The sequence below is a fragment of the Hoplias malabaricus genome, chromosome 2, assembly GCF_029633855.1.
Source record: "Hoplias malabaricus isolate fHopMal1 chromosome 2, fHopMal1.hap1, whole genome shotgun sequence".
Lineage (NCBI taxonomy): Eukaryota > Metazoa > Chordata > Actinopteri > Characiformes > Erythrinidae > Hoplias > Hoplias malabaricus.
In genome coordinates, this window is record NC_089801.1 from 25,602,793 (window position 1) to 25,629,956 (window position 27,164).

Sequence of the window (27,164 nt, forward strand, 5' to 3'; positions counted from 1 at the left end):
TTCAAAATGGCAGCGTAAAAAAAATAAAAAATAAAAACATATACATATATCAATAAAAGACATAAAAAGGTATTTACATGACTTATTTGTGCACAGCCAGATTGATGTATACATGGTATACAAAGCAGCCCATGCAGGACGTTGAAATCTTTTGCTGTACTAAAGCGCAAAAGAAAAAAAAAGAATATAACATTCCAAGTAATGCAGGAACCATCTTTTAGATGGACGATATGGTCGCTCTGAAGAACCTTGCGCATATATGTTTCTTGCTGTATGATTTCATTACAGGAATTTACACAGAGGAAAAAAAAAAAGCTCATTAGGTCGGCATCAAAAACTACACCAAACCTCGAGCCACGAGCCACTCAAAAAGTAATAATAACTTAGTTAATATGGCAACTGTACCAGACAGGGCTTGATCGTAGCAGCTGCACCTCTGGCTCAATGGAAAGAGAGGAAGAAGGAGGATGACAAATGAGTAAACAAAAGACAAAAGAGCTGGATGAGCAATCGAGATGAAAAACTGGTTTCTGGGGCACAGCTGGTGGGGATGACATGGCAAGATGATTGGAAAGTGTATGTAGAAACTTCTTATGAGTTGTGGATTTGGCTACTTTATAGATACAGTTGCACACAAAGTATAAACTCCATGAAAAAATAAAACAGGGTGCATTTCTGCAACTGCACATGAGAAGAAAGTCACCACGTTCAATGCCAAGTGCCGGCTAGAGTGGTATAAAACCTCCAGACACCATCTAAAATTGTTGGCTGCGCTGAAGTGGCCTTTGTGGTCCAGAAGTAACTCATCCAATGTCAGGATCTGACCTCACTAATGCTCTTAAGAGAAAAAGCTGTTAATACAGCAAAAGGAGACCAACTAATATATTTCATTATATAATGTATCTTATTTAATAAAGTGTATGACTTCATTTTTCTCCCACAAGATAAGGAAAGGGACACACGGTAGTTTCCCAACACCTTAAGATCTTGCAGATGGAAGATACTGAAACAGTGCTTCAGCTCCAAATGTATCTGATACGGGTTGCAATCAGAATAAATTTTAGCACACGTTGGAAGCATTCTCTAAACAAACTTTCCTCATAATACTCACATAGAAAACTAGGAACATGTCAGTGGGATAAAAATGGTGGGAGACATCATTCATGATAAAAACATTAAATCATTAAGCTGTATTTGTAATTATTAACATCTTGAATATGTACCCCTGGCAAGTGTAGCACACTTGACCCTGTTAAAGTCTAACTTGACCCCAGTTAATTTTCACCAGCCCCTCTCAACCATGTCTTTAACATAAGAAGGACTTAAAGAGGATATTTGCAGCCAGATCCATGCAGTACAAGGGCATTTTGTGAGTGTGCTACTTTCCTATCTAGATGTGGAATGTGTCTTCGTGACCCAGGAGACCATCAATGTTTGAGTTGGCCTCTGAGGCAAATATTCCTTGGAAGGTATCAATGTGGTCTTTAATCAATAGTTTAGATTTTTTTTCACAAGGGAAAAGCTCACGTACAGTCACATAAGACCAGTTAGGGACCACAATGTCAGCAGCTATTTCACACGTTCATAAGCCTTTCATGATTACTGACATAAACGTACATAAACGTCTATGTAGGCGTATGCCAACAAGCATCAACTCTCATAGTTGGTTGTTTGCAAATGGTGACAAATCATTCTGTGAACTGCAGCGCTTATGTGCAATATCACTACTCAGTATGGTTCTGGAGGCAGTGCTGCCTTCGAGACAGAATAAATGTAATTGGTTGCTAGCCAAGAGGCAGAAATGAACGTGATTCGCAGATGGAGGGCAGGATGTGATTTTACACACAGGGAGCTTTGTAATAAGCTCTCAAAAACCATGTGGTTTGCGTCGATTATAGTTGCTCAAAATCATTTCAACTGATAAACCACAAGGAGCTTTTCAAGTACTAAATGTTGTTGTTCATGAGGGAGAAAATGCTACTATTTGACAGATAAACGAGCCGCGGATACAAGTGCACAGCCATGGCACCAACAGAACTGTGCAAAACACAAAACTCACTTCTCATAACTGCAAGTCAGCTTTTTATACCAGTGTCCCGTTCCACTGCTGCGCAATTTAAAGTGGAAATGGAAAGTTGACTTAATTGTGCGCTCTATGAGGAGTGAATGTTGTATTTTGCTCAGTTCTGTGGGAGGCCAATGGTGATGGACTATGTGAAATAAACTATCGTAAAGTTGAGTGTTTTTGTTGCTAGGTTAATCCACAAGACAATAAAAGAAAACCTAATCACAGTTATCATGCAGCACCTTGATAACAAGATCAACACATCTGCTAAAGACAACATATATGCCTCAGTAATTTTATGCACTTTCATTAGTGTTCTTAATTTAAAGGACATCTGGAAAAGATACTCTTATACTGCCTCGATAGTTGCTAATCTTAAATTTCAGTTAAAAATTGTTCTCCTTTACATAAACATTGTTTCCAGTATACGTTGTTATTTTATATTTGTACATTTCTCATGGAATTTTGTCTAAACTTAGCACTATGCAGGCTCCTCGCTTCAGTCTCCCCCATTCTGTTTTTCACCTCCTGCCCTCCATCTGGATTGTGTGTGTCGTCAGAATCATGTGATGGAAAACAAATTATTTCTGTCTAGGAAACAGACTACAGCAGCCTTTTTGATAACTGAGACTTGCTGGAATACGTCTTTAGAGATGCATGTGGAGGTTTATGATTTTGTATTGTAGTGGTTGTTCCACATAAAAGGTTCTGTGATTGGAACACTGCATTTCAGACATGGCTGACATGGGGGTTGTGGGTTCAATCCCACCTGTCTGGTGTGTTGTCTCTGTGTCTTTGTGGGTTATCTCCGGGTGCTCCAGTTCTCTCCCACAGTCCAAATATACACCGGTATATGTACTGCCTATACAAAATGTCCAGACCTGTGTGTGCAAGACTGGGAGAGTGTGGGATGCCCTGTGATGGACTGGCGCCATATCTAGGGTGTGTTCTGCCATTCTGGGTATGCTCCAGATCCACCGTGACCTTGAACAGGATGAAGCAATTGAAAGGTAGGTTTATGTCACTTGTCATGAAAGGATTACTTTGGTGTCATTTAGCCTTATGAACAGTTACTTATAATATAGTATTACCAAGGAAAGTAGATATTTTATATTGTATCATATTATAAATCCATGTGGAATTATTGATTATAGCTTTGTTTAAACTGGGACATGAAAATCTTAAACATTTGGGTTACAATTAAGAGGTAGAGCACTGTTTGCAACTGTGTTTAACCCTGTCTTTCCACCTCTTTACTTTTGGTTTCTCTCACTCTCCATATCAGTTATTTGACATTTCCTTTGACCGTTCTCTACAGTTTTAATTTTCTTCATGTCATTTCCATTTCTCAGGCAGTATGCAAAATCTACAAACATAATGCACCAGAACGAAAACGTTCTGGATCGTTTACCTTTTTTTTCTTTGTCGAGTATTATTTGACAAAGCAAATAGTCCATGAAATGGGACAAGGGAAGTGTATGAATTGGGGGAGTCATTAACAGGGTTTTAAGGAACAGAAGTCCAGCTCCTGTGGCTTCTTCAAACCAACACAGTGCTCCCTTGGCAACAGGCCTCCCCCCTGGACTGTACAGCGAAGAGAACGCCTTTTGAAGCCCTTCCCACAGCTCTTGGAGCAGGGGGACCATCCGCCTATATCCCACATGGGACAAGGGTCCCCACACGCCCGCATGGCATTTGGCCTTTTAGCCATGTCACAGTCCGTACCAGGTCCACCATCCCCTTTCAGGCACTGCACAAGTCTCCTCTGAAGGCCTTGTCCGCAAGTGACTGAGCATTCGTCCCAACCAGCCGTTGCCCACTTTCCAGGAAGTGGAGCCACTTTGGCATAATGGGGTGAGACCTTACCCTTTGGGAGGTCAGTTTCCTTCCCATTAATCCCACCCTTCTCAGCCAGGATGTTGTTTTCAGCCCGATCCCTGCTCTCTTTCTTCAGTATCTTTTCTTCTTTGCTCTCCCGCTTCAGGTAGAAGGAATAGCGGATTCGTGGGGGAGTCATCTGGCCTACAGACAGCACCTCCACAATCAGCACCTCTCCCAGAGGCCTGATGGCCTGCACAGTCTCAGATGGACCACCAGTGCCACTGTAGCGAAGCAGGCTTCCTCGCACCAGGATGTCCCTTTCCATGGCTGACACCACATAGTTTCCGTTCAGCAGGTAATTGCCCTGGCTGTTCTTCACGGCCAGGTAGTTGTCATCATTGACCATGCCCTTGTAGCCTCGCTGGCGGATGTCAATGTTGGCAGCACCCACCGGAAGCATGACCACAAAGTTGTAGCCAAGGCTGAGGGAAGAAAAAATGGTTGATAAGTTCTGGGAATTTGTTCTGTAAGATCACTATCACCAGGTGAATTTCCACTTCCAGTGTACGTACCACTACAAACATTCACACTATATCCATCAGACATGACTCTGTATCCGTAACTAATGAGGAAACGACTGGCTTAGGCCTTCAGTGCTTCTTCTATTGTCATTTTGAGATATATCTGGTTGAAATTTAGCAACAAGATTTCATTTCACTGTAACTGAATATACCTTCCCTACAAGAGGGACAGTTTGCTTTCAGATTGTTGGCCATTTATTCTTGCGTTTTCAAACTTAATTTTTTTTTCCTTTTTCATCAACTTCACCCACTCGCAGTCTGACACAACCCTCAATTTTTTTCAGAATCAGAAGGACAGAGACATGTGAAGATATGGCTTGTATCCTGTAAAAGTGCACTAGAAGATTTTACTAGTTACAGTGACCCAAATGTTCCATGGAAAAGCGAGTTAGTGTGATCGGAATGCGGGGTATGTTTATCTTCTCTGTGAATATGCTTCAGGTGTTGATGGCTTACTTGGGTCTAGTGAAGAGGCCTGAGATTTTCTTGCAGTTCTTGTTCTCTCCCCCACACACTCCACATTTGTCGAACTTCTTGTTGGAGCCTAGTTTGCTGTCACAGCCGGCCTTGGTGCATTTGCCTTGGACACAAACCCCAGAAGAGTCTGGTGAACATGGGGTTCCATCCACAACCTGCAACAACACAAGACATAAGACACTTCATTGATTATAAAATAACACCAGACAAGAAAGCATTTGTTCATTCAAATATCTTCTGAAATGTAGGATATAAATAAGGACGTTTATTATGGTCTATTTATAGAAACAGCTTCTATTATATTTTACACTAGATGCTGGAATATTTCTGTGAGGATCTGATGGTATTCACCCACATAAACATTATTAAGACCAGGTGTAGTCTAGTTAGTTATGGATCACACATGCTACTCCAAATTAACCCAAAGATATTGAGTGCTTCCTCATTCAGACGTTCTTTTGCTCCCGATTTAAAACTGTACAGCTGAAGACCAACACTCACTGGCCACTTTATTAGGTATACTTACCATGTAGCTACACTCATTGTCCCTTTTATCAGCTCCACTGACCATACAGAAGCACTTTTGTAGTTCTACAATTACATACAAGAGCCCATCTGGTTTTAGGCTTACTTTATTTGCCCCCTTTCACCCTGTTCTTCAATTGTCAGGACCCCCAAAGTGCAGATATGATTTGGGTGGTGGATCATTCTCAGCGCTACAGTGACATTGACGTGGTGGTTGTGGTGTTAGTGTGTGTTGTGATGGTATGAGTGGATCAGACACAGTAGTGTTGCTGGAGTTTTCAAAACCCTCAGAGTCACTGCCCTGTGACGGTCTTGACCACTGAGGAACAGGGAAAAAGAGATAACAAAGTATGCAGAGAATTTTTTTTTTTTTTTGCTACAGCCAATATATGATTAGAATTTTACTCTCACTTTGAAAATATTCCTGTCCATCTTGTTCTGAAAACTTCAGGCATTTTTAAGGCTGTAGTCCAGTTTGTGTGTGTGTGTGTGTGTGTGTGTGTGTGTGTGTGTGTGTGAAGTGTCTGTGGAGACTCACTCCACACCTCAGTATCTCACCCAGATTAACACTTTCTTCCTCACTATTTTTTACGTCATTCTCGTCTTCCCTGTCTTCCATTTGTCAGCGGATATAGGACAGCTGTGAGAACCATATGGCAGTCATGCGACTCTCAGGACTTGCTTTCCAAGTTATGTTAACTCTTTAATCTTATTTTAATTTTATTGAAACCCGTTCTATCAGAACAGTCCAGTATAATGGCCACTTGCTTAACAAGCTGTTGGTGATGATATGGTTAGTGTTCAATTCCCAGCTTGGGTAGGAAAGCCACACTAAACCAATAAGAGAACTTTAGCAAGAATCCTAAAGCCAGCTATATCCACCATACAAAATTTCCAGCTGTGTTATACACCCATCAACCATAACATTAAGAGCACCTCCTTCTACATTCACTGCCCATTCTTTCTGCGCCACTGACCCCACAAGAGGATTTTTGGTTTTACAATTACATATAGAAGTCCATCTGTACCTCTGCATACTTTGTTTGCCCCCTTTCACCCTGTTCCTCAATGGTGTAGACCCCCACAGAGCAGGTATGGTTTGGGTGATGGATCATTCTCTGCACTGCACTCTCACAATCTCATGGTTAATAAATTGTGTGAAATTTTGATGATGATCACAAAGTGTGTTTATACACCTGCGTTTACAATGAATATCCCAATGTTTGTTAAACCAAAAAAAAAGATCTCTTGATATATCTTCGTGCCTTTTGCTAAAGTCTAAAATGACATGAAAGAGTAGAGCTACTTTGGCATGCCAAGGACCAACAGTAAATTAGACGGTTGATCATAATGTGGCCCTCTACTTTACATAGATATTTCTGAAGCTGTTGTGGTAGATTTTGAAAATATGAAGAGTCCATCCTCATGGGTCCATCCTCATAAAACACTCAAGCTTAAATCACAAGAGAAAAGAGCTTCTGATTCATGAGACAGGAACTATTTCCTTAAAAACAATCTTACTGACACAGAATTATGGTTCCTCTGGGTTTTTTTTCCACACAGCTACACTCAAGTTCAGCTACTGTTCATGATTTACATTTTGCATCCATAAGTTTTCTATTACTGATTTTAGAAAAGAATGACATGGGTCTGTTTGGAGCCACTGCACACGAGCCAAAGGTGCTAAATGTTGACAAGATGAGTACAAAAATCCCCAGCATTGGGCTGTGAAGCAGTAGAACTCTATTCTGAGCCCTATGAAATGACATTGGGTGAGTTTGGGTGTTTTTGGGCATGTGTGGGAAATCACTACTCAAAATGGCGCTACCTTTGAGGAAGAAGGAACTTAATTGGTTACCAGCCAACAGGTGGGGATAACATTCTGCAGCTTCCTCTGAGGCAATGAGTTACTTTATCCTCCATTTAAGTAAAACAAAATACTGAAAGTTTTGCAGCATTTTCCACAAATTATGAAACAGAACTAAGTATAAGAAAAAAGAAAGTTATATTGCACATTTATTCTCTTATTTATTTATAATATCTCTGCCCAATGAGTTTTAACCAATCACATTCATCCCTGCCTGTTGGCCAGTTTTACTATTTACGCTCCTGCTGCCTCTAAGGCAGTGCTAGCTCCACAACTATTTTGGGTAGTAATTTTGCACACATGCAGTGTACTCAGAATCCAGTACCTGATTTACTAATGATTATCACCCTGAATGCAATCAAATCCTCACAGCAATGTTATAATATACAGTGTAAAGCCTACACAGAAGAGTAGAGGTTGTTACAAGCAAAAGGGAGATAAACATCTAAATGACACTGTTGATTTTAATAGAAATATTGTGAAAATGTTGCCCACTAATGTTTGCCATGTAGAGATTTTTCTTGGCTGTTTATGGCTAATAAAACTGAAAACAGGCCTTTAACAGCTGCTCATTACACACCTTGGGCGCCAAAACGTAGAAGTAGCCAGTTCCATTAGCCCTGCATATCAGCTTGCAATGGTCTTTGGGGGACACTCCTGAATATTTGGGCACCCACACAACAGATGGTGCGAGGCGGTTGGTATTTAGACTGAGACCGTTGAAGGCCTCACACTGTTCTTCACGGAAACTCTTCCCTGTGTAAGAGAAAAAAAGCAAGAATTTAGCGGAGAAACAGCACTGAGTGGTGTTAATGAGTGAATTTACATGCTTTAAAGGGTGTTTACCAGTATCAGAGCATGGTGTGAGGTTGCAGGAACGGTACTTCACTCTCACTCCTTGGCAGTATTTGCCTCCATTCTCTGGCAATGGGTTATTACACTCCCTTTTTGCCAGCTGAACCCCACCACCACAGGTCCTAGAGCAAGTCCCAAATGTCCCCCATTTACCCCACTTTCCATCCACCTAGAGAGAGAGAGAGAGAGAGAGAGAGAGTTGGAATATAAAAACATAGTTAAATATATGGAATAAAACAAGCAAATCAACATAACAGGCCAGAAAAGAGAGACCAGAGAAAATCAGAGAACAGAACAGCATGATTGGCTAAAATATTGGTAATTTTCCTTCTTATGTAGACAAATACACAAGTAAACTCAATAAGGGATACTGAGATCAGCAAACATTTTGAGGAAATTTCCATATATTGTATGATAAGTCAATAATATAATTATTGTGACAGGCCTACTTAAAGCCCTTACAAATCTAGAATTATCACTGTCATTCTCCTGTACATTAAAAGGTGACGTTCACGATTTTAATCAAAAAACACTTTTTATAAAGGTTTCCTATTTACAAGCTTGAAACCAGTCTAATGCGTTAACAAAGCCCTGTCAGTTAATGGATTTAAAAAAATATGGTATGCTAGAAAATGGAGAGAACTCCAAACATTGAAAAGCGTGAACTGAGATGAGGATGTTGCTTTATTCCTGCTCCATAGGTGGCGTAATATAGTAGATTATAGTACGGTAATTTAGTACCATTCCACCTTAAAAGACATGGAGCTTCTTAATGTAAACAAACCAGAGAAAACAGCATTTTCCCACAATCGCAGACATACCCTTTAGTGGAATTTATTATCATTTTAACTAAATACAGTGTGTACAGTAGAGAGTGTAACAAAACAACGTTCCTACAGGATCAAGTTGTTACAAAAAACAACTCACACAGGTGATGTAAGTGCAGTATATTCAATTCATGTCTCAAAATTATTTGGATTTAATTCCATAATTCAATTCAATTACAAAAATACATTACATAATGCCATACTTTTACATTCAAGTGTGACTTTGTTGTGTTTATCTGTCACGACAACAACAAGGCAAAATGTGAAGTATAGTTTTTCACTCTGCAAAGCAAAATGTTGCACTCAGCATTAACTTTTTATCAAATTCAAATGTTTATTAATTAAAGCCTTTCCAAACTTTGATGCTGGTGTATTTAACTTGTTTAAATTTGTTGCCATTATAGTTCAAATATGCAGGTGTTCACTGTGGGCAGAGAGAAATGATATCAGTGTGTAGAATCTGCACTTTCTGTATGCTTTTGTGTTTTCTATTATTGTATAAAAGGCACAGAGGTTTCCTTTATTGTTGGATGCATTTTACTGTTTCCAAGTGAATGCACAAGCTTAAAAAGCCTAAATAAATTCAACAATATTGACTGATGGAGGTGAGCAGAATAGTTAACCAAAAAGAGTATTTCTCTGTTCTTTTTTGTTTTCCCTACTGTCGCGTCCAGTTCACATCAGGAAAGGCTTATTAATTGGTTCTTGTGCAACACTTTTGATAATCAAAAGACTAGTTAAGAAAATGTTAAAATCTGCAAGTTGCCGTGATACCCTCAGACTAAAGATCCCAGTTGAAAACACTTCTATGTGTTCATGGTCATGTTACTTGGCAGCAAAACACAGGAATGGAAAGGATCTGTAGGATCTGTTTAAGAGGTCTACAATAATATGCCAAATGCCTGCAATCCGTATGTATCTTATCACAGCTGGGTGAGACTTCTTGGAGATATGAGAATATATGACTGTAAAATAGAATCCCACTTAAAAGGAATGGCAGCTCCAGTGCAAAACTAAAGAATCAATCTTCAAACACCAGTCTTTGCTGCACTGTGTCCAAAAACACACCTTAAAGTTTATTAGTGAGTTCAATGTAAGCTGTGTCCATTACTAACACAGTTATTTAGCTGTGCACAAATGATGTCTCCCAGTTCCTAGTGAGGTCTCTACATGCACTGTATTTTACATCATAATACGCTCAGAGATGTTTCTGGGTGTGAGAACTGAGTGAAATAAAATTTTCAGGTTGTGTGCAATGGGGAGAGTGAGCAGTGACATCATAAATGCCTAACAAGGCATTTGTAAATTTGCTACATGGTTCTATTCAGTGTGTCTCTGTTCATGTCTGTGTTGTCATTCACCTTTGCCTTGGTGAGTTCTCGCTTCTCTATGCAGACACCTCGCATGCAAACCATGCCATCTCCGCAGCTGGTGCCATCTGCCCAGGGAAAGTGGCGTGTCTGGCAGACGGGCTGCCCTCGGGTCTTCCCTGTGCACCAAAGGCGTTGGCATGGAGCCTGCATCAGTGGGCATGGCTTAGAGCCTGTCCCAAATGCCAACTCGCATTGCCTGTCCAGACTATAGGATGCTCCAGGTAGAACATCAGGGAGGGCCAAGGGCTTCTGAGGCTGGTCAAGTAAACACTCACCTGTGGGGAGGAAGCATAGTGATACATCACATATAGACTGAGGAAGCTGTAGAATCTTATAATTCTCTGCTGTCTCTGAGGCAGACTCCGAGGAAGCACATTCCTGCACATTTGAGTTATGACTGCTGCCTTTGAAGGAGCTACAGAATGTTATACAATAAATGCTCTGCTGCCACTTAGCTTCTTCAGAGGCAGCAGTCATAAATCAAGTGTGCAGGAAAGTACTTCTTCAGAATCTGCCTCAGAGGCAGCAGAGCAGTATAACATTCTGCAGCTCCCTCAGAGGAACCATATTACATACAAATTAAGATTTTATCCATCTGTTGTATAGTTACAATGTATTGTGATGGAAGTGGCTAGAATAAACATTTATCAAGAGTGTCAACAATGGAAAAGTTGCAATTAAATTGCAGCTAAAGTTACAGAATACACCAGAGCAACATACAGTGCACCAGCATCTGGGGTTCCTTTTGGAGATTGAAAAAGCCAAATTAAAATACATTAGAAATATTCAAAAAAGGTGTTACTATTTTACTTATGTAAATCAAAATTAAAATTGTCAATCATAAATCTAGGGTTTCTGACTCTTCTAAGACCTAGGCCGTCTTGTACGAGAACCATGATACACGATGAAAGTGAATCCTGACTAAAACTTTAAATGGACATAATATAAACATCATACTAAATTGTCATCACTCCAAAGCAATAGGGATCTTTTAATTAGTGATGTTAATATTTAATATCTCTGCTTTGGGAAAGGTTTGACCAAATGTCAGAGTTATGGCTGGGAGATGTTTGTTTAACTACCATCTTTAGCTTCATCACGTCTGCATTTATTTGTTTAGAATGAGGGCGTCTGGAAGAGTGTGAATGTTAGTCTGAGACTCTGAGGGCTTCAAAGATCCTACTATAAACGTCCTAATCAGTGTAATCACCCTGGGCCCTTACTCAAACAAACAATTTGGTCAGAATGGTTTGGTAGTTCCCTTGTTATTTCACATAATGTGTGTGTGTGTGTTTGTGTGTGTGTACTTGTGTCATCTGTCTTGTGAGGCTGAATAGAAAAGGCAAAGTATGTGGCTTGAGGCTACACACCCACCCACACAGTACTGTGCAAAGGTCGGAGACCACCAACCTTCATTAACTACCTGACAAATGTTTTTCATTATGTATAAGTTATTCCTTTTTAGGAGCTATTGTGTAGCAGATTAGACATCAGATAATCCACATGCACAAAGAAGAAAACAAAGTTTCCAAAACTGGAAAAAAGACTCTAAATAACCACACAAGATCTAAAAACCCACCAAAATTGTCACTATCAGATAAACAGTACTTTTGTCAGATGGAGGAGAATCGAGTTATACCCTTGCTCCAGATTAAAATACCTACAGATGTTTCTGTTCAACCTTCCACATAAAAAAATGGTCTGGCCATTCCATACTACTGTATATATGCAGATTTTTAGACATTTCTTAGTATATTTTATTATCCTATCATTATATTATACTATCATTTTTATATATGTGATATAGATCTGCCATTTGCTAAAGACACTCACGGGTTTTGTGTGCTAAACTACCACAAGTGAATCGTAAATCTGTCACAATCTACAACAAATCAATGTGACTTATTATTAAATGCACTCTTCCATTTGTGTCATATCATAAAAAAGTAAACTGGGTAGTCTGTGATATATTACAGACATTAGCATTACAGCTTTATTTAATATGCATAAAAGTCTTATTCCTATTTACCTGCTTTTTCTCTAAATTGTTTTAAATGCATAGCTACACATTCTATATTCAAGACATAATAAGAGAAAAAAGTTTCTATTTCAACCTGCATGGGAAAACTAGGTTGGCCTACACTTCCAGCCAGAGAGAGCCAGACCATGTTGGGCTGTCCTAAACCAGTCTACTTTCAGACAAGTGGTCTGGACAGCTGCCTGTAAAATGCTGCTGTAAATTTGCAAACCTTATATTGTCATTTAGTCTGAGGCAGTGGTTTGCCCTGATTGGCAGAGATTTGTGGCCCAGGGCTTACCCCTGAATTTTATAAGAGCACAGCTGCCATCCAAAGGACTTCTAAATGCATAGTTTGGAAGGATGAGAGAGACTCGTGTGTATTTGCACCATTTTTGGAGACTTTCTAGTAGATGAATGGTCTTGATGGATGAGTCACTCGTTGCTGCTTTGTCTATTACACTGTAAAAACACTAACAATGGCCTGTAAATGTTCTAGGCTGACTCCATTGTGGTTAGCATAATTCTATAATTGATCTGCAGAGTTAGCACAAGCTGGGCTTCAGAGAACATGAGAAACCAGACAGCCATAAGGTAAGGTTCCTTGGCAAATTCTGAGCTTCTTAAAAGGAAAATTAGGCACTCAAAAATGGAGACTTGAGTGCAGGAATGGTGAACTATATTTCAAACACATTGTACATGTTTGATCTATGTTTCATTCTAGTGCTTAAATATCATTATTAACTGAACATTTTACCATGATTATTTATTTTTTGTTTATTACAGTGATAATTTTCTGATGTTTTCTAATGTTGCTGGGAGCTTGTTTGTCTTTGTTTATGAGCCATGCACTCTTCATATTTGGTAATGTGCTTTTGCTTCAAGTGTTGAAACAGACTGGTGGTAGTAACTGAAGCTGTTTTTTGTCAGTGTTTACATTTGACTTATGTTCAAATGTTTGACTTATGACTTATGTTCAGTCTTGTCTTCACTAAAGTCAAAACATGTCCAAACGACAGACACAGCATTATTCTTTGGTACAAGCTGCTCAAGTTGCTCAGTTGACCTCTCTGTTTAGGTTTTCCTCTATGTTGCTTCCATGTGGTAGAAGGGATGGAGCAGAATCATGTGACTAAATGCGCGGTAGTGTGGATGTAAGGGGATAGTACGTGAACGCAGAGTGGGGGACATATTGACAGATTTAACAACAATAAAAAAAGTATGAACAGATTTAAAAGAAAAATCAAATTAATTAATATAGGCAAGATTATGTCGATAAGAAGTTCTGATTTCTGAGTTCTGATTTCTTACACATGTTGTATAAATTTTACTACTCCCAAGATTGGTCACTTATGAACTCACACTGAGACTAGGCTGCAAAATTTTACCCAGTAAACAATATTTTATATGCTTTACTTATTTCTCTGGGTTAAGAGGTAGCAAAATGGGGAACAATAGATAAAGTTTGAGATTTGAGATATTTAACTGCCAGAAGATCAGACCCAAGGTCTGTAGTTAAGAGACTTAGAGTTAACACAAGTTCAGCTCCAGAGACAATCACCAGCTGGGAGTTTAGCTGTAACTCAGTGTTAGTGCAACTGGAACTTTTGAGTTAGCGATGCAAAAAATAAACTGGAGAACTGTAATATGATGTCTAACAGTTTGTGTCTAGACTCAAAGCACCAGTTTTGATCTGACTCACCATGCCCACTGTCCAAGAACTCTGTGATGATTGCAGCACTACAAGGAGACCAGGGGCTGGTGCGGTTTATCCGTATCAGTGTCGGAGACATCATGTGATTGTCCTGCAACTTTCCAAATACATCTTCACATGCCTTCACATTGTCATGTGGCATGTTGAAAACATGACCTGTGAAGAAATGATGCAGTGAGAAGAATATAGAAGAGAAGAGAATGACATTTTACCACGAGTCCTTTCTTGCTGTTGAAAACCTCATACTGATCAGTTTCAGATTTTTTTCCCCTTGAAACTACCACTATGTTGGATTTGTGTAATTATCTTCTCAGCGATGATACCACAGCTATGTGAGTCACTCCTCCAGGACCTCCAGCAGCTCGTCTCATTTCCTTCCCTAGCCTTGTAAATGCGCCTTACCAAAACCCTAGATCAGACTTCCCGCATGGACAGCAAGTAGAGCTAATCATCTTACTTAGGAGGTTTCCCGTATCTTTGCAAAAGAGCCAGAGGCAGCCCACTTACATCAACCAGCAACTAATTAAACGAGAATTAATGTCATTTTTGGGACATTTGGGAGCATTTTGAAGACAGATGTTGTACATTACCTGTATGGTTCTAACCCAGTTATCAGGGTTAGTATGCCATTGCCACCCAAACTAGTCTAACTCCTTAACCTAGTCTTTTTTATTTAGTTAGTAATCTTGAGACTTCATAAAACTAATATGCAACATTTTAGCTATAAATGAAGTGTTATAAATAAGTTGAAAATAAATAAATAATCTTTTCATTGCATGTGCATATTAATTTGGGGATCTGGAGCCATCTAACCCACAAACAGTGAAATAAAACTACCCAGTTGAGTGACTCCAAACACAGGGCTGGGCCCACACTTTTTTGAGAGCACCAAGACAAAGCTAAACAGTGTAAAACAGACAAAACAGGCATAGTGAAATACAAGTACTGATTAAATATGGTGTAAAAATAAAAGTAAAGAGTGAAAGGAACCAAGCGAATATCGCAAACTAATGCTCCTCACTCCTCACTGATGAGATCTCATGCTAAATGGAGCTATGGCTCATTGTCATTTAAAGGAACAGTGGAAGAATGGAGCTGTGTTGTATGATCCTTGTGGCTTTTTGACCAAAGCACATCACAGATCTTTCATAAAGATGCCAAAATTGAGTTATGGGAAAGAGGTATGATACGATATATTTTAAATGAAAATCTTGTAAATATTTTGAAAGAAAATGTTTAAGGAGGTTGGCATTGCAGAATACAGGACGTAAGAGTGCCTAAGAACAATGCCTCCTATAACAAATTTAAATCTCTTCCAAAATAGAAGGGCCACATGTATGTTCACACTTTGCTGTAAACTGGAACATCATGTGAAAGTGGAGTTTTTCTGTGTGCTGTTGTGTTTTTATTACTGTATAAAAAAGCTCCATGCTGCCTTTATTGTCGGATAGACTGCAGCAGTCAGTGCACATATTTAAAGGGCACATATTGTACCACATTTTGACATTACAACAGTTCTGTGGGGTCTTAATGAAATGTCTGTTACAAGCACTGTTCAAAATACCACTAGGATCAGCACCATTCGCCCTCTGTCTAAACAGCCCTTTTCAATTGACCGGTCTCAGTGACTTTTCCTTTAAATGAGAATGAGCCACAGCTCAGTTCTGTGCAAGTGCCCAGGAGTGAGAAGCTAGGAGCAGAAGCTATTTTGCTTGGTCTTCTTTCTTCTTTGCTCAGTTTAAACTCTTCTTTGTGCTCTCACATGAACGCAGGTCCAATGAGCACTTGCTATTGATTTTTTTTGTGTACAACTATAAAATCTGAATGAATTATAATGTTCATACCCTTTATTTATTTATTTAAAGTGATAGCTTAAGAAAAACAAAATTAAAAAGGCAATCAGTGGTTACCATTTTAAAAGTGGGATATTCAAATATATACAAATAAACATAACAACAATCTTAATAAGAGTTCTCATGGTGGTAAATGCTGATTTAGAAAATGTCAGGAATGGCCCACTCTGTTAGGGTGCCTTCCCAGCACATTTTCATATGAAACTCTGTATTTCACAGAGTTCCTTGACTCAAAGTAAATTTTTCCCAGGGCATACTAACCAAGTTCATGGGCAGTGGTGAATGCGGATGGCAGCCCATCATCCTCGATCACAGAGCAGCTCCTCTTAGGGTCACACATGGTGCCAACGTCTGCCATTCCCAGAGTGTCACATGTGGAGGCTCCACAAAGGTCCTGCATCAGATAAAGAAAGACAGCTGAGCATGGGCACCATGTGTCAGACCACACAGAAGTTGTACCAGATGAAAACTCCATCTTGTACTTTAACCCAGAAGGATGTTCTAACAAAACCATAACTGGTCATTGGACGACTGCATGTAGACCAGCAAATGGTGCTAAGGCATGCGTAGGCATGCAGAAAGTTACTGAATGTGGTGTTCGAAATTTTTAAAAGGAGCTGCAAGCTACAACCACCTTAATACACCATAGCTACCGTAGAACTCAAAACTTAAAGTGCACACATTGTGTACACAGTTGTTTAATCATGCACATGCAACTTATTATGTGTGTTATATGTACATTTGCAGCCTGGGTTCCTTCTACAGTTGCAGAGTGTTATTAGCTTTTACAGCTCTTTTTGTGGGAGGGGGGTCCTACCCTCCTCTGAAAGTTACATAGTGAAATTTCTGTAGTGTTGAGCCCAGAATAGCAACATCAGAGGCTCTGTTCTGCATATTAGATGTCAGTGGAGCATCACAATAATTTTGAAGGTGTTATTTTGAGGTAAGAACACTACCTAGTGTTCTTTTAAGGGACAGTTGCAGTGCATACGCAGGAATTGATTGACAATTGATGGATTCACAGCACTAGGCTTTTGTTATTCAAAGCAAATCAACAAATATGGGTACCAGAATTAATTCTGACAAAATGCCATCAGATCCTCACATTATGCTCCAATAAGTCCATAGCTTTCCCACAAGGGTAAACTGCTGCATTGTTGAGGGTGACAAACTATATATTAAAGTCCTATCCTTGATTTGAGAAGAAATAGTGGATCAACAGGTGTCCACAAAGTGCAATGCAGTGCAAGTTACAGGTTGCTGATATATGAATGTATGTGTGATGCGTGAATGTAAAAAAATGGTTAACTGTGCTTCTCTGTGTCACACAAGCATTTTAACGAATTGGCTTAGAGAAAGCTTGTATGACAATAAACAGATCTCAGGAAAGCGTTCAGAAAACTAGGCTCTTTACGACTTCCTTTTTTGCGCTTATATGTTTAAACTTGGCCGATCTGTGACCATTGAAGCAATTAGGCCTAATGGGATAATGACAAACACACAGGCCCTCGAGAAGCTTGATTGAGTATTGAATGTCACTAAAAGCTCACTTTCTTCCAGGCTCCATACGTGAGAAATTATTAGAGATTTGGCACAATCCAAAAAAATCATCACTGAACTGGTTAGGCTGGTGATGAAGTAGCCATGAGGCATCTTGAGGAGTCAACCTCCATTTCTCTTTCTGGAATCTCTACCTAAGTGGTTTTGATTCACTGAGAGATATTCCAGATGCCCTGTTAAAAAATTTCTCAGAATTTTTTTTTTTCATTTCTACATGAGGTAACCATTGATGTGAAAATGTGGGGTCTTTGGCCAAGGCGAGGAACTTTCCAGCTGACCTATATTTTTTTACCACACTGTTTAAAACACATTTGCCTGAAATATTCCTTGATCCTCAACGATTGTACATCATAATAACAGGGATTTTTTTTTCTGTCAGCGCAATCCCAGGATGCAGCACCCTTACTGTCCAACCCTAAAGAAAATGGCTGGTTGACAGGCGTATAACACAGAAGAGCACATAAAAGATCGGTGTCTTGTGCTGGCACTGATGCACGTAATACGTCAAAACTGGGAGCTTATGTCTACGTGGAACTATGCAGTAGAGCTGTTCCAGGGCCTGTTAATGTCTTACACTGCATGTCAAAATATTAGTAGACACCTCTGTGTGAATTCAGCTCCAGAAAAGCTATTGCGAAGGAATTCACTGTGACCCAGATGTCCAACAGTGGATAAAGGGACACTCTGGAGCAGCTGCACATGAGTTTACAATTACCATGCCCAATACCAAGAATGGGCTAGAGGGGTACAACCCCCCCACCAACCCCCACACACCGCAATCATTTCGCTGTGCTGCAATGGAGCCATTTTCTCTAGAGAGATGCAACATCTGATACTTTTGAGAAAAGTTGGAGCAGAACCCTCAAACATCAAACATCAGTACCCCAAACTGACTAATGCTCTTATGGTTAAATAATGCCATCATATTCTCACTGAAATGTTCCAAAATCTAATATAAAGATTACCAGATCACAAATTATCAGATGTGGATTCTACTGCAGCAAATTTGGACAAACTACCTCATTATTACAATTCATTTCAGAAGAAATGTTTCCCAAGCAAGTGTCCACATTTGGCCATATAGTGTGCATAATGAAGACTATATGAACAGCAACTAAATGCATTATACGGCTATGAATCCAAATCCCAAGCCTTGATTCTGGTGCCAAGTATGCAGTCTTGTTGGAAGGTTAAAGAGCGTTATCTAAGGCAAAGTCCCAAACGAGTGTGACAAATTGTTTATGTGCCGCAGTTGTCAAGTGTTGAAAACCCAAACCAGATGTGGCAATGTGAGAGGGAAAATGGCTATTAACAAAAGCACAAAGACAGCTTGAGAGAAACAAGCTTGTGTTTTTAACTGTGACCTACTTCTCAAATCTGCTATACCCTTTTTTAGTTTGTGTGGACCCAGCTGCAGGGTCATGAGGACTTGTGCAGATTAACTGTAAATAAACCCTCATTTAACATTTGTTGCTTTATTTCTGTTTAAAGTTGTTCACTGCATCAAGAGCTGACCCTCCAAAGCCCCTATTGCCACCACAAGGGAATCCGGGATGAAAGTTTTGTGAAGATTTGGAGGCTTTGCACACCTACACAGCAGCTGTGATTTAGTGCACAAGAGCAACTCTTCCGGGACATCATTTGCAAGGGAAACCAATGTGTTTCAATATGCTATTGTAGTAGGAAACAATGGGATGCTCTGGTGCATTCCAGAAAAAATGTGTTTTAGTAAACGTTCAATAGTGTATCGTGAAAAGAGATTTTACAAGCGATGAGTTTGTGCTGGAGCTCTGCATTTCGTGGTGATTGACAGGTCACGATTTAGTACCTACTCTGCTCGGTTGGAACTGTAAACAAGCAGTAGTAAAGTACCATTATAGGTGAACTGTAATTTTATTTGAAATTTGATTTGACATTCAGCTGTTGACTACATAAAATGTTTCTTTAATTGGGCCTGACTGAATTTTAATTAAATAGATGCTACGGGTGATCTGAAGGCTAGAAGTGGCCACGGTTTTTTAGCAGGACCTGGAGGTAACACCCTACACTTGTGAAGGAAATGCCTTTTTATGGTCTCAAAGTCAAGACCTAGGCTTTCTGTGTCATCTGAAGTAGAGGGGCAGTGCGCTAGGGTACTGGGTTCCAACACAGACCACAGGGACAGTGCCCCATGTTGGCCCCACCAACCCCACTTCCAGCAACAACCCAAGCTTTCACTGGAGGACAATCAGGCAAGTACAAGCCAGTACCAAACCTGCCTAGCATTAGTGGATTTCCAAATTCTGGTGTTTAGGTGCTATGACTGTTGGGTGAAAACATGATATTTTGGAGTCACACCAAAACTTTTAAAGAAAAGTTGTGAAGCTGTATGTGTGTGTGTGTGTATGTGTGTGTCTGTGTGTGTGTGTTTGTCTTTCTCAATGCTAAGCACAGCATTGCCTTCATTAGCCGCTGGATGTTTCCATCACCAACTTCTAAATTTGCACAAGTGAGTCAGCCCTCCCACTTGGTAACAAGTACATACAAAACATAGGACCTTACCTAATTAATTACTAAAGCACATGAAGCCTTGTGGCTATTTGCTTGTGTGTGGTGCTACATCCTCGGAAAAGTGGCTAGCTAACAGAGTAAAGCACACCTCCTTCAGGCAAGTGTTTGATGACATACAGTACTCACAAAATAAGCTTTGGAGATTCCCCTTTAGCAGTGGGTGTCCGCCTGAATTTAACAGGGTGTAGCTGGCTTTGACACGTTCAAGTTCATAAAGTAAGCTATAGGCAAGAACTCCCTCAACCTCAGTAGTTAGTGTCCAGTGGGCAGCTCTGAAATCAGATGCTTTTAGGCAATTGTTTAATGTTTTTCTTGCTCCCAGAAATCCCCTCTGGGTCTGGCAAATCCTGTTCATCACCAGCAACTTAGTGGAGGGGGGAGGGGCAACTTTCTCCTCTCCTGACCCAATTGGCACCCAACAGAGAAAGCATACGACTTTCATTACCGCTTTTATAAAATACAAACTGTTCCATGTGTGCAACACTCTTTCTCTCTCTCTCTCTCTCTCTCTTCCTATCTGTCCATTTGTTTTACTTGTTTCACTGTGATCTACCTAATTCCACCATCTTCTTATAACCTCCATTGTTATACATCAACACTAATATGCCCATTACTGTAGTAACACACTCATTACACAAATACAACAGCAGTAAACTGTCAAGCAGAGGTCCCTTTCTCAGCTAGGCTTTTTGCATAAACCTATTGCTGTAAATATGGCGTCTGTCCCAAAATGTTTTGAGCTGTCTACAGGGAGAGCATTTTAAGTCATAGTATGCATGCTGCAGACATAAAGGCTTTTCCAATTCTTAGACGCCTCAAGGTTTTAAAGCAGCATCGAACCATTCCTCAGCCACAAAGGCCATCCCAAGGTGCAGCGCAAGCACAACTCCCATCTATTTCGTTCTTATTTCAGAGATAAAATAATTAAAATCGTGGTACAATCAGGAAGACTAGAATCTATCACGCTGAACAGCTGAAACAACGCTAAGTGCTGAGGTAAGTAAACACCAGTCGCGTGCAGAGGGCATGAAAAACAATTGCTCTCTAACTAGGGTGTCTCAATAATCTGCCTCATGAGGATAGACGCCCGTTAGAATGCTGCCTACTAAAACAGCTGCCTACAGAGTCAGTGCCTACTTAGGCAGTTCACTAGGTTTTTGGACAGACCTATAGTCTAGAAGAGTCCATTGCTTTAGAGCTACATAGGATTTGTAGTTGTGTGAATTTGTTGTGAGTCTGCACAGTAATTGTGAGGGTCTCTATTCCATGTAGATATTGCATGTTCAATTTAGCAAATTATTTAAAAAGCCTCTCTAAACAACCAGGGAAGTCCCTTTCCTCGTAACAGTTCCTGTTCTGTTTTGTGTTAAAAGATCAACGACAGTCGCAAGACTGTATGACGTGTTTTGTGATGGATTGTATTAAGTGCTGGCCATGCTTGAGAGAATCTTAACTATTTACAGAACAGGAGGTGAGCACTATGAGAGGAAGTGCCAGTCATGTCGATATGTGTGTTTCCTAAGCTAACTTGACTATGTGCTAATCAGCTAGCATAAAGGTGTTAACGTGATAATATGTTATGTAACGAATCATCATAGTGGAGAAACCCCTTGGCAAACTTGATAAATGTGTTTACTGGACCGTGCATCACAAGATTTAGATCTGACTGGGGAAGAATCATTATCAGAATGGGTCAATTCTGTAATAACTGGATCCCTATATGTCTGCTGATTTACAATTCAGCTCCTTCCTAGGGCAAGTTTAAAATGCTAATTGATATTAGCATTTGGTTAAGACTTGTGTATTAACCTACTTCAGAACTGTAGTTCACTCTAGAAAAAAGGATTTTCCAAACGCTGTCAAATATTTCATGGTTATTTCGTTTGTACAGTGACCCTTTCCACAGTCTATCACAAACACTCCTTTGTAAAATTACATTTACACAAAACAAGCTTCCTCAGTGGGTTGTCTAGACACAATACTTGGAATTTATAGCACTTGCCAAGAACTGAAGGAGGAAATCACACACTATCCCAGAGAGCAGAGGGCACATCCTGGAGACAGCACAACTCTGACTGTGTGGAAGGATGTTGTAACGAAAAGAGAACGACTTGGAAGGAACGTTGTTGCGCCACAGAGAGAGATTTTCCCCAGGCTGCAGCTGAGAACAGCCCTTTACAGCAGGTGGGCCTTTGACGAGGTGGGATTTGGGGAAGGTGGGGGTCCCTCTTCTTATTTCCCTCACTGGTAATGGGAAACAGGGATGGGTGGAGAGGGGGAATACGAACGCACTCAGATCGTTCCCAGCTGCGAGTGTGGTTGAGGGAAGAGCCCCATCGAAATCGGACACTTCTCCTTGTTTCTTGCGTTATGCGCTTGCATCAAAGCCCCTTTTCCCCAGTCGCGTGGGTCACCCAAGCTGCAATAACTGAAGTGGAACTACACAAGCTGTTCAGGCCGGCGCACTCTGAGAACCAAGCGATAAATCTCCTTTTCTCTCCGATTAGTGGTGTGATTGATTCTGCAATGGCTATTGCAATTTCCTCTCACTGTAGGTGGTTGTATAAAGCCTTTCACTCCTAGTGCCATAAAACTAAGTCCTAAACATGACAAGACCCCCAGCGTGACATAACCTTTCCTGTGACATCATCTGAATGACATAAGGTGAGAGCTGCTGTGGGGGGCGCAGGGGATTTTGATCAGATTTCATGTCAAGAGTTCTCAACAGAGCTCAAGCTGGGCCAGTTCCCTTCTCTGTCTGTTTAAATCATCCATACAGTAATTGGAGCTCACAAGGATATACCTCGGGGCAAAATGTAGGGTATGTGTGTGGGGGGTGGGGGTGTAAACATTATTCATAAACTGAATAAAATGTACTTGGACTTACAGAAACTGATAATCCATAACATAAAAAGGCACCTCCTTGTTTCTACACTCTCAGCCCATTTGATCAGCTCCACTAACCCTATAGGTGCACTTTGCAATTCTACAATTCCAGAATGTAGTCCACATGTTGCTCTGCATTCTTTGTTAGCCCCTTCTTTCCCTGTTCTTTAATAGTCAAGACCCCTATAGGTCCACCACAGACAAGGTGGATCATTCTCCATCTTCTGTTGCATTGCACTAATGTGGTGGTGGTAGGTTTGTATGTGTTAGTATGGTACGAGTGGATCAGGAACAGCAGTGCTGTTACAGATTTTTAAACACTGTGCCTAGTCATTGCCTATTCCCATTTACAGCCAACTAGACATCCATCTCACCACTTTACTTTGCACTGCTCCCGCTGCATGCACTTTTAAGCAGTGATTTTCCAAATATTTCTATTCCATCCAACTAGTAATCTACCCAACCAGCCCCCTGTTTATCCACTATTCCTTTGCCTTACCAAAGCAGATATATGTAAAAATATTAATTTTGCCAATGTGTCTAGTCACCAATAGTTACTAGTCTTTAGATGCCCTCCACAGACTTAACAGAGTTTAATGAAATATCTGTAAAATGCTTTGGTCAAAATACGACCAAGACCAAATGACACAGCACTATTCTACCCATCTAAACAGCCCTGTTCTGAAAAAACAGTTTCAGTTCCGGTTCCTTTAAATGAGAACGAGCCACAGCTCAGTACACTGTGAGGTACCAGGTAGTGAGGTGCAGGTGCAAGGTGCACAAGCTCTGCTTTTTAGCCATTGTTGCTTGGTTTTCTTTCTTCTCTTCTTGACTTTTCACCATATTTACTCAGTACACTTATGCGTTTCTTCTTCTCTATTTAGCCCTCTCAAATAAACATGCGTCGTGTTTGGAGATACTCAGAAACGGAGGCCAGTCTATTCTAAGTGTCTGCAGTCTTCATAAAATACAGCACAAAATCAAAACAACTCCTTATATCCCATGTTTTCTAAACTAGGCCAACCACAAAAAAAAATGCTTGTAGGTTGGTTGTTGCTCCAGAAACAAACTTCAATGTGCAAATGCATGAATAAGAGAATTCTTTTTCAAAGATGTCCCTTTTAAGCATGGCCAATTTGGAGTCATGTTTGTAGAGGTGAGCTCACAAAACTTCTAACTCCCCATCACCACCGCCATCCCACTGGCCCGCAGTGGATCTCTGCACTCGAAAAACATCAGGCCACCTCTCTATCTTCATGGAGTAATGAGTGCAATAAGCAGAAGAATGCAGGGAGGGACCTTGCTCTCTGGCTCCCACACCTCACTGGCTCCTGGCAGAGAACACAAAGCTAATCCTCAGACTCCCTCTGGTACAATTAGCCAGGACTGGGCTGCTGTCCTGGGAGAACTGACCAGTTGAGATGGTCAGCTTGAGCCATATGTGACTATATGAGTGTGGGGGGGTTGCTCATATGCCGTGTGAGGGGCTGGCAGGGCGTCCACACTTGTGGGTGTTCCCAAGCAGCAGCTGACAGAGAAAGCAGAGTTCAGTTGAGTTTGTTTGGGGTGAATCAGTGCAAAGCCTGGCGTTTCTGTCCGCATTTGCTTAATCACAATAAACTACAGAGGCACAAAGTGGAACACTGGGCTGCTGTTTATGTGAATAGACAATGAAGTTTAACTCAGCACTATAGCTTCATGAATCATTGCCATCATCACACTCTGAATGACAAGAGGTCTGTGCGTAACTAGGCTTAGGTTAAATTCCAATAGCTCATGCTTTCTTTATCTACCACAACAATTTTACCCAAAATGAAGTAGCTACCCTCCTTTCCTTCCATCTTCTGGGTTCAGAAAACCATGCCCTGACTTCAGGAGGTCAGCATACTATGCCATACATCTGACCATGTGACACCAAACACATGATTTGTGGCTCTATCTAGAAGTGCGGCTCACACAATAGGGGGCAGGAGCCTGCGGACATAGATGACCCCTGACTATAACAAGAGTTCATAAACCCAAGGTAATGCCCTGGGGGGACAGGGGGGTTAACTGGGGAGGCTGCTCTTGTTGAAGCCTGTCCACTGTGCACTTAGATAGAGAGGATACATCAGTAGTCAGGCCTCACACTGCACTTTATGGGCTTTGCTTGCATGGCTTCTTGGTTGTTGTTTCTAAATGTATATAATATATATATATACATAAATAAGTATTCCTTTTGGAAAGAAAAAATGTAAAATGTTAACACACACATGCACATGCACACATATATACTTGTATATGTGAATTGTGGGGACACTCCTATTCACTTTGTGAAGACTTACCTTTCAATAAGTGCTACAAGCTTAGCCCTAACCCTAAATGTATACCAACCTTAACAGCCCCCCCCAATCCCCCCACCCCCCACACACATAAAGTGGTAGCCAGTCATCCCAGCACCCTGTGAGCACTTGGGGGTTAACTGCCTTGATCAAGGGCACCCTAACCAAGGATGTTAAGGTGAGGAGAAGGAGCTGCTCCCCTCCCCCCAGTTCCCTGCCTGTGGAGAAGGTCAAAGCCCACGTCTCTAAGCTTTAGACCATGGTTGCCTCATAAAACTTGTTAGAAGTTTGTCTTGCATCAGACCAGGTTGCAAAAAGTGGACGCTATGTCCAGACCTGTATGCTAGAGAAAAAGTACAACAGTGGTCAGTATTAATCAATATAAGACCATTTTATTGATCTGTTTTCTTAGGAGATGGGTTGTTTTTCTAGATATGGCTTAATCTGGATTAGGAGCATAAACGTGTGCAATAAGATGAAGCGCTAACACCGGAATCCCAGTTTATCAGCAGAACTTCATCAGCACGGCGTGTTATGCTTGTCTCCAGCCATCTCAAAACCCATGGACATCCCAGGACTTCCCACAAAGGGTTCTACTATGTAAAAGATCGCCCCCTATCGACGTGCTGTGCCCTTACCTGCTTAGTGAAGAGAATGGCAGTGTCCCAATACTCCGGGTGCTTGTCACTGTTCTTGTTCATCTTCTTCTGCCACGTGCAGAAGTTGCGCAGGGTCATGGCCGCGTTGCCGGTCACTTTGGGGCCTTTGTCCTCGTCGCCAATCACCATGAACTTGACCACGCTGATGCTGATGGGGTTGAGGATGCTCGGGTGCTTGTAGAGGCGCGCGGCCACCGACATAAGCGTGAGCACGTAGTGCTTGAGGTCCTCGCCATGGAAGTCGGCCATGGACGAGTCCGCGACCACCAGCGTCTCCACGTAGCGCGGCACCGAGGCGAAGCGTTTGGAACGACTTCTCAGCGCCGACGCGCGCAGCTCGTTGCCCTCCTCGTTCTCGTCTTCTTCTTGTTCCGCGCGCCTCCGCAGCTTCCCCAAAGCGCGCGCCACGTCCGCGCTCGAGCCGCCGGCATCTCCGTGGACCGCGCACCGCCGCTCGCCGTCGGCACGCCGCCGGATCACGTGCGCCCCCTCCGCGGGCTCGATGAAGTACTGCCAGCCGTCGTAGGCGAACGCTCCGCGCATGCCGCCGCACAGGCTCACGGCCGCGTACGAGAGCTCGTCCGCGTTCACGTGGCCCGCATAAAAACACCCGGTCAGGTCCGGAGCGCCGCTGGGGGAGCGCATCTCCAGCGCAGGAGCGATGAAATCGGAGTCCGGGCGCAGGTCGAGCAGGAAGTCCTGATCGAACGCGCTCACCCGAAAGGAGGCGCGCGGCGGTGGCGGAAGCGCGTTCGAGTCAAAGTCGGAGTAGTCGGTGCGCTCGGCGTCCAAGCGCACGGGCGAGCACAGCTGTGTCTCCGCGGCACAGGCTGCGAAATATAAGCTCGCGAACAGCACGGTCCTTACGCGCGCGCTCATGACTGCAGGGCACTATTCTCACGCGGGCTATAAAGGGGTCCGGTTTGTTTTTTCAGTCTCTCTCTCTCTTCTCTCTCTCTCTCTCTCTCTCTCTCTCTCTCTCTCTCTCTCTCTCTCTCTCTCGCAATAAAAAAGATAGTAATCCAAAAGGACGCGCAGCTCGCGCTTCAGTGCCGGTTCCACGGGTGCGCGCAGTCCATTCCCTTTGCCTCGTTGCACCTGCGAGCTCGAGCGTCTCTTCTGCTCTCCGCTCCGTCTCGGGCTCTTTATGCGCTCACGTCATGTGTAAACAGGTTGTGCGCTGATTGGGCGCTCTGATCTCTCGCACTTCGCG

At 41.6% G+C, this 27,164-nt stretch overlaps 1 protein-coding gene across 1 annotated transcript; it reads right to left on the minus strand.

Moving 5' to 3' along the window:
- On the minus strand, positions 1 to 26,830 carry adamts15a (ADAM metallopeptidase with thrombospondin type 1 motif, 15a). The gene is made up of 8 exons (XM_066660280.1): positions 25,931 to 26,830; positions 16,237 to 16,369; positions 14,111 to 14,278; positions 10,380 to 10,666; positions 8,183 to 8,360; positions 7,917 to 8,092; positions 4,924 to 5,099; positions 1 to 4,368 (listed from the first exon to the last, which is right to left on the minus strand). The coding sequence occupies exons 1-8, from the start codon at positions 26,828 to 26,830 to the stop codon at positions 3,561 to 3,563; spliced, it is 2,826 nt and encodes a 941-aa protein (XP_066516377.1). The 3' UTR covers positions 1 to 3,560.
- Positions 26,831 to 27,164: the final 334 nt, after the last annotated feature.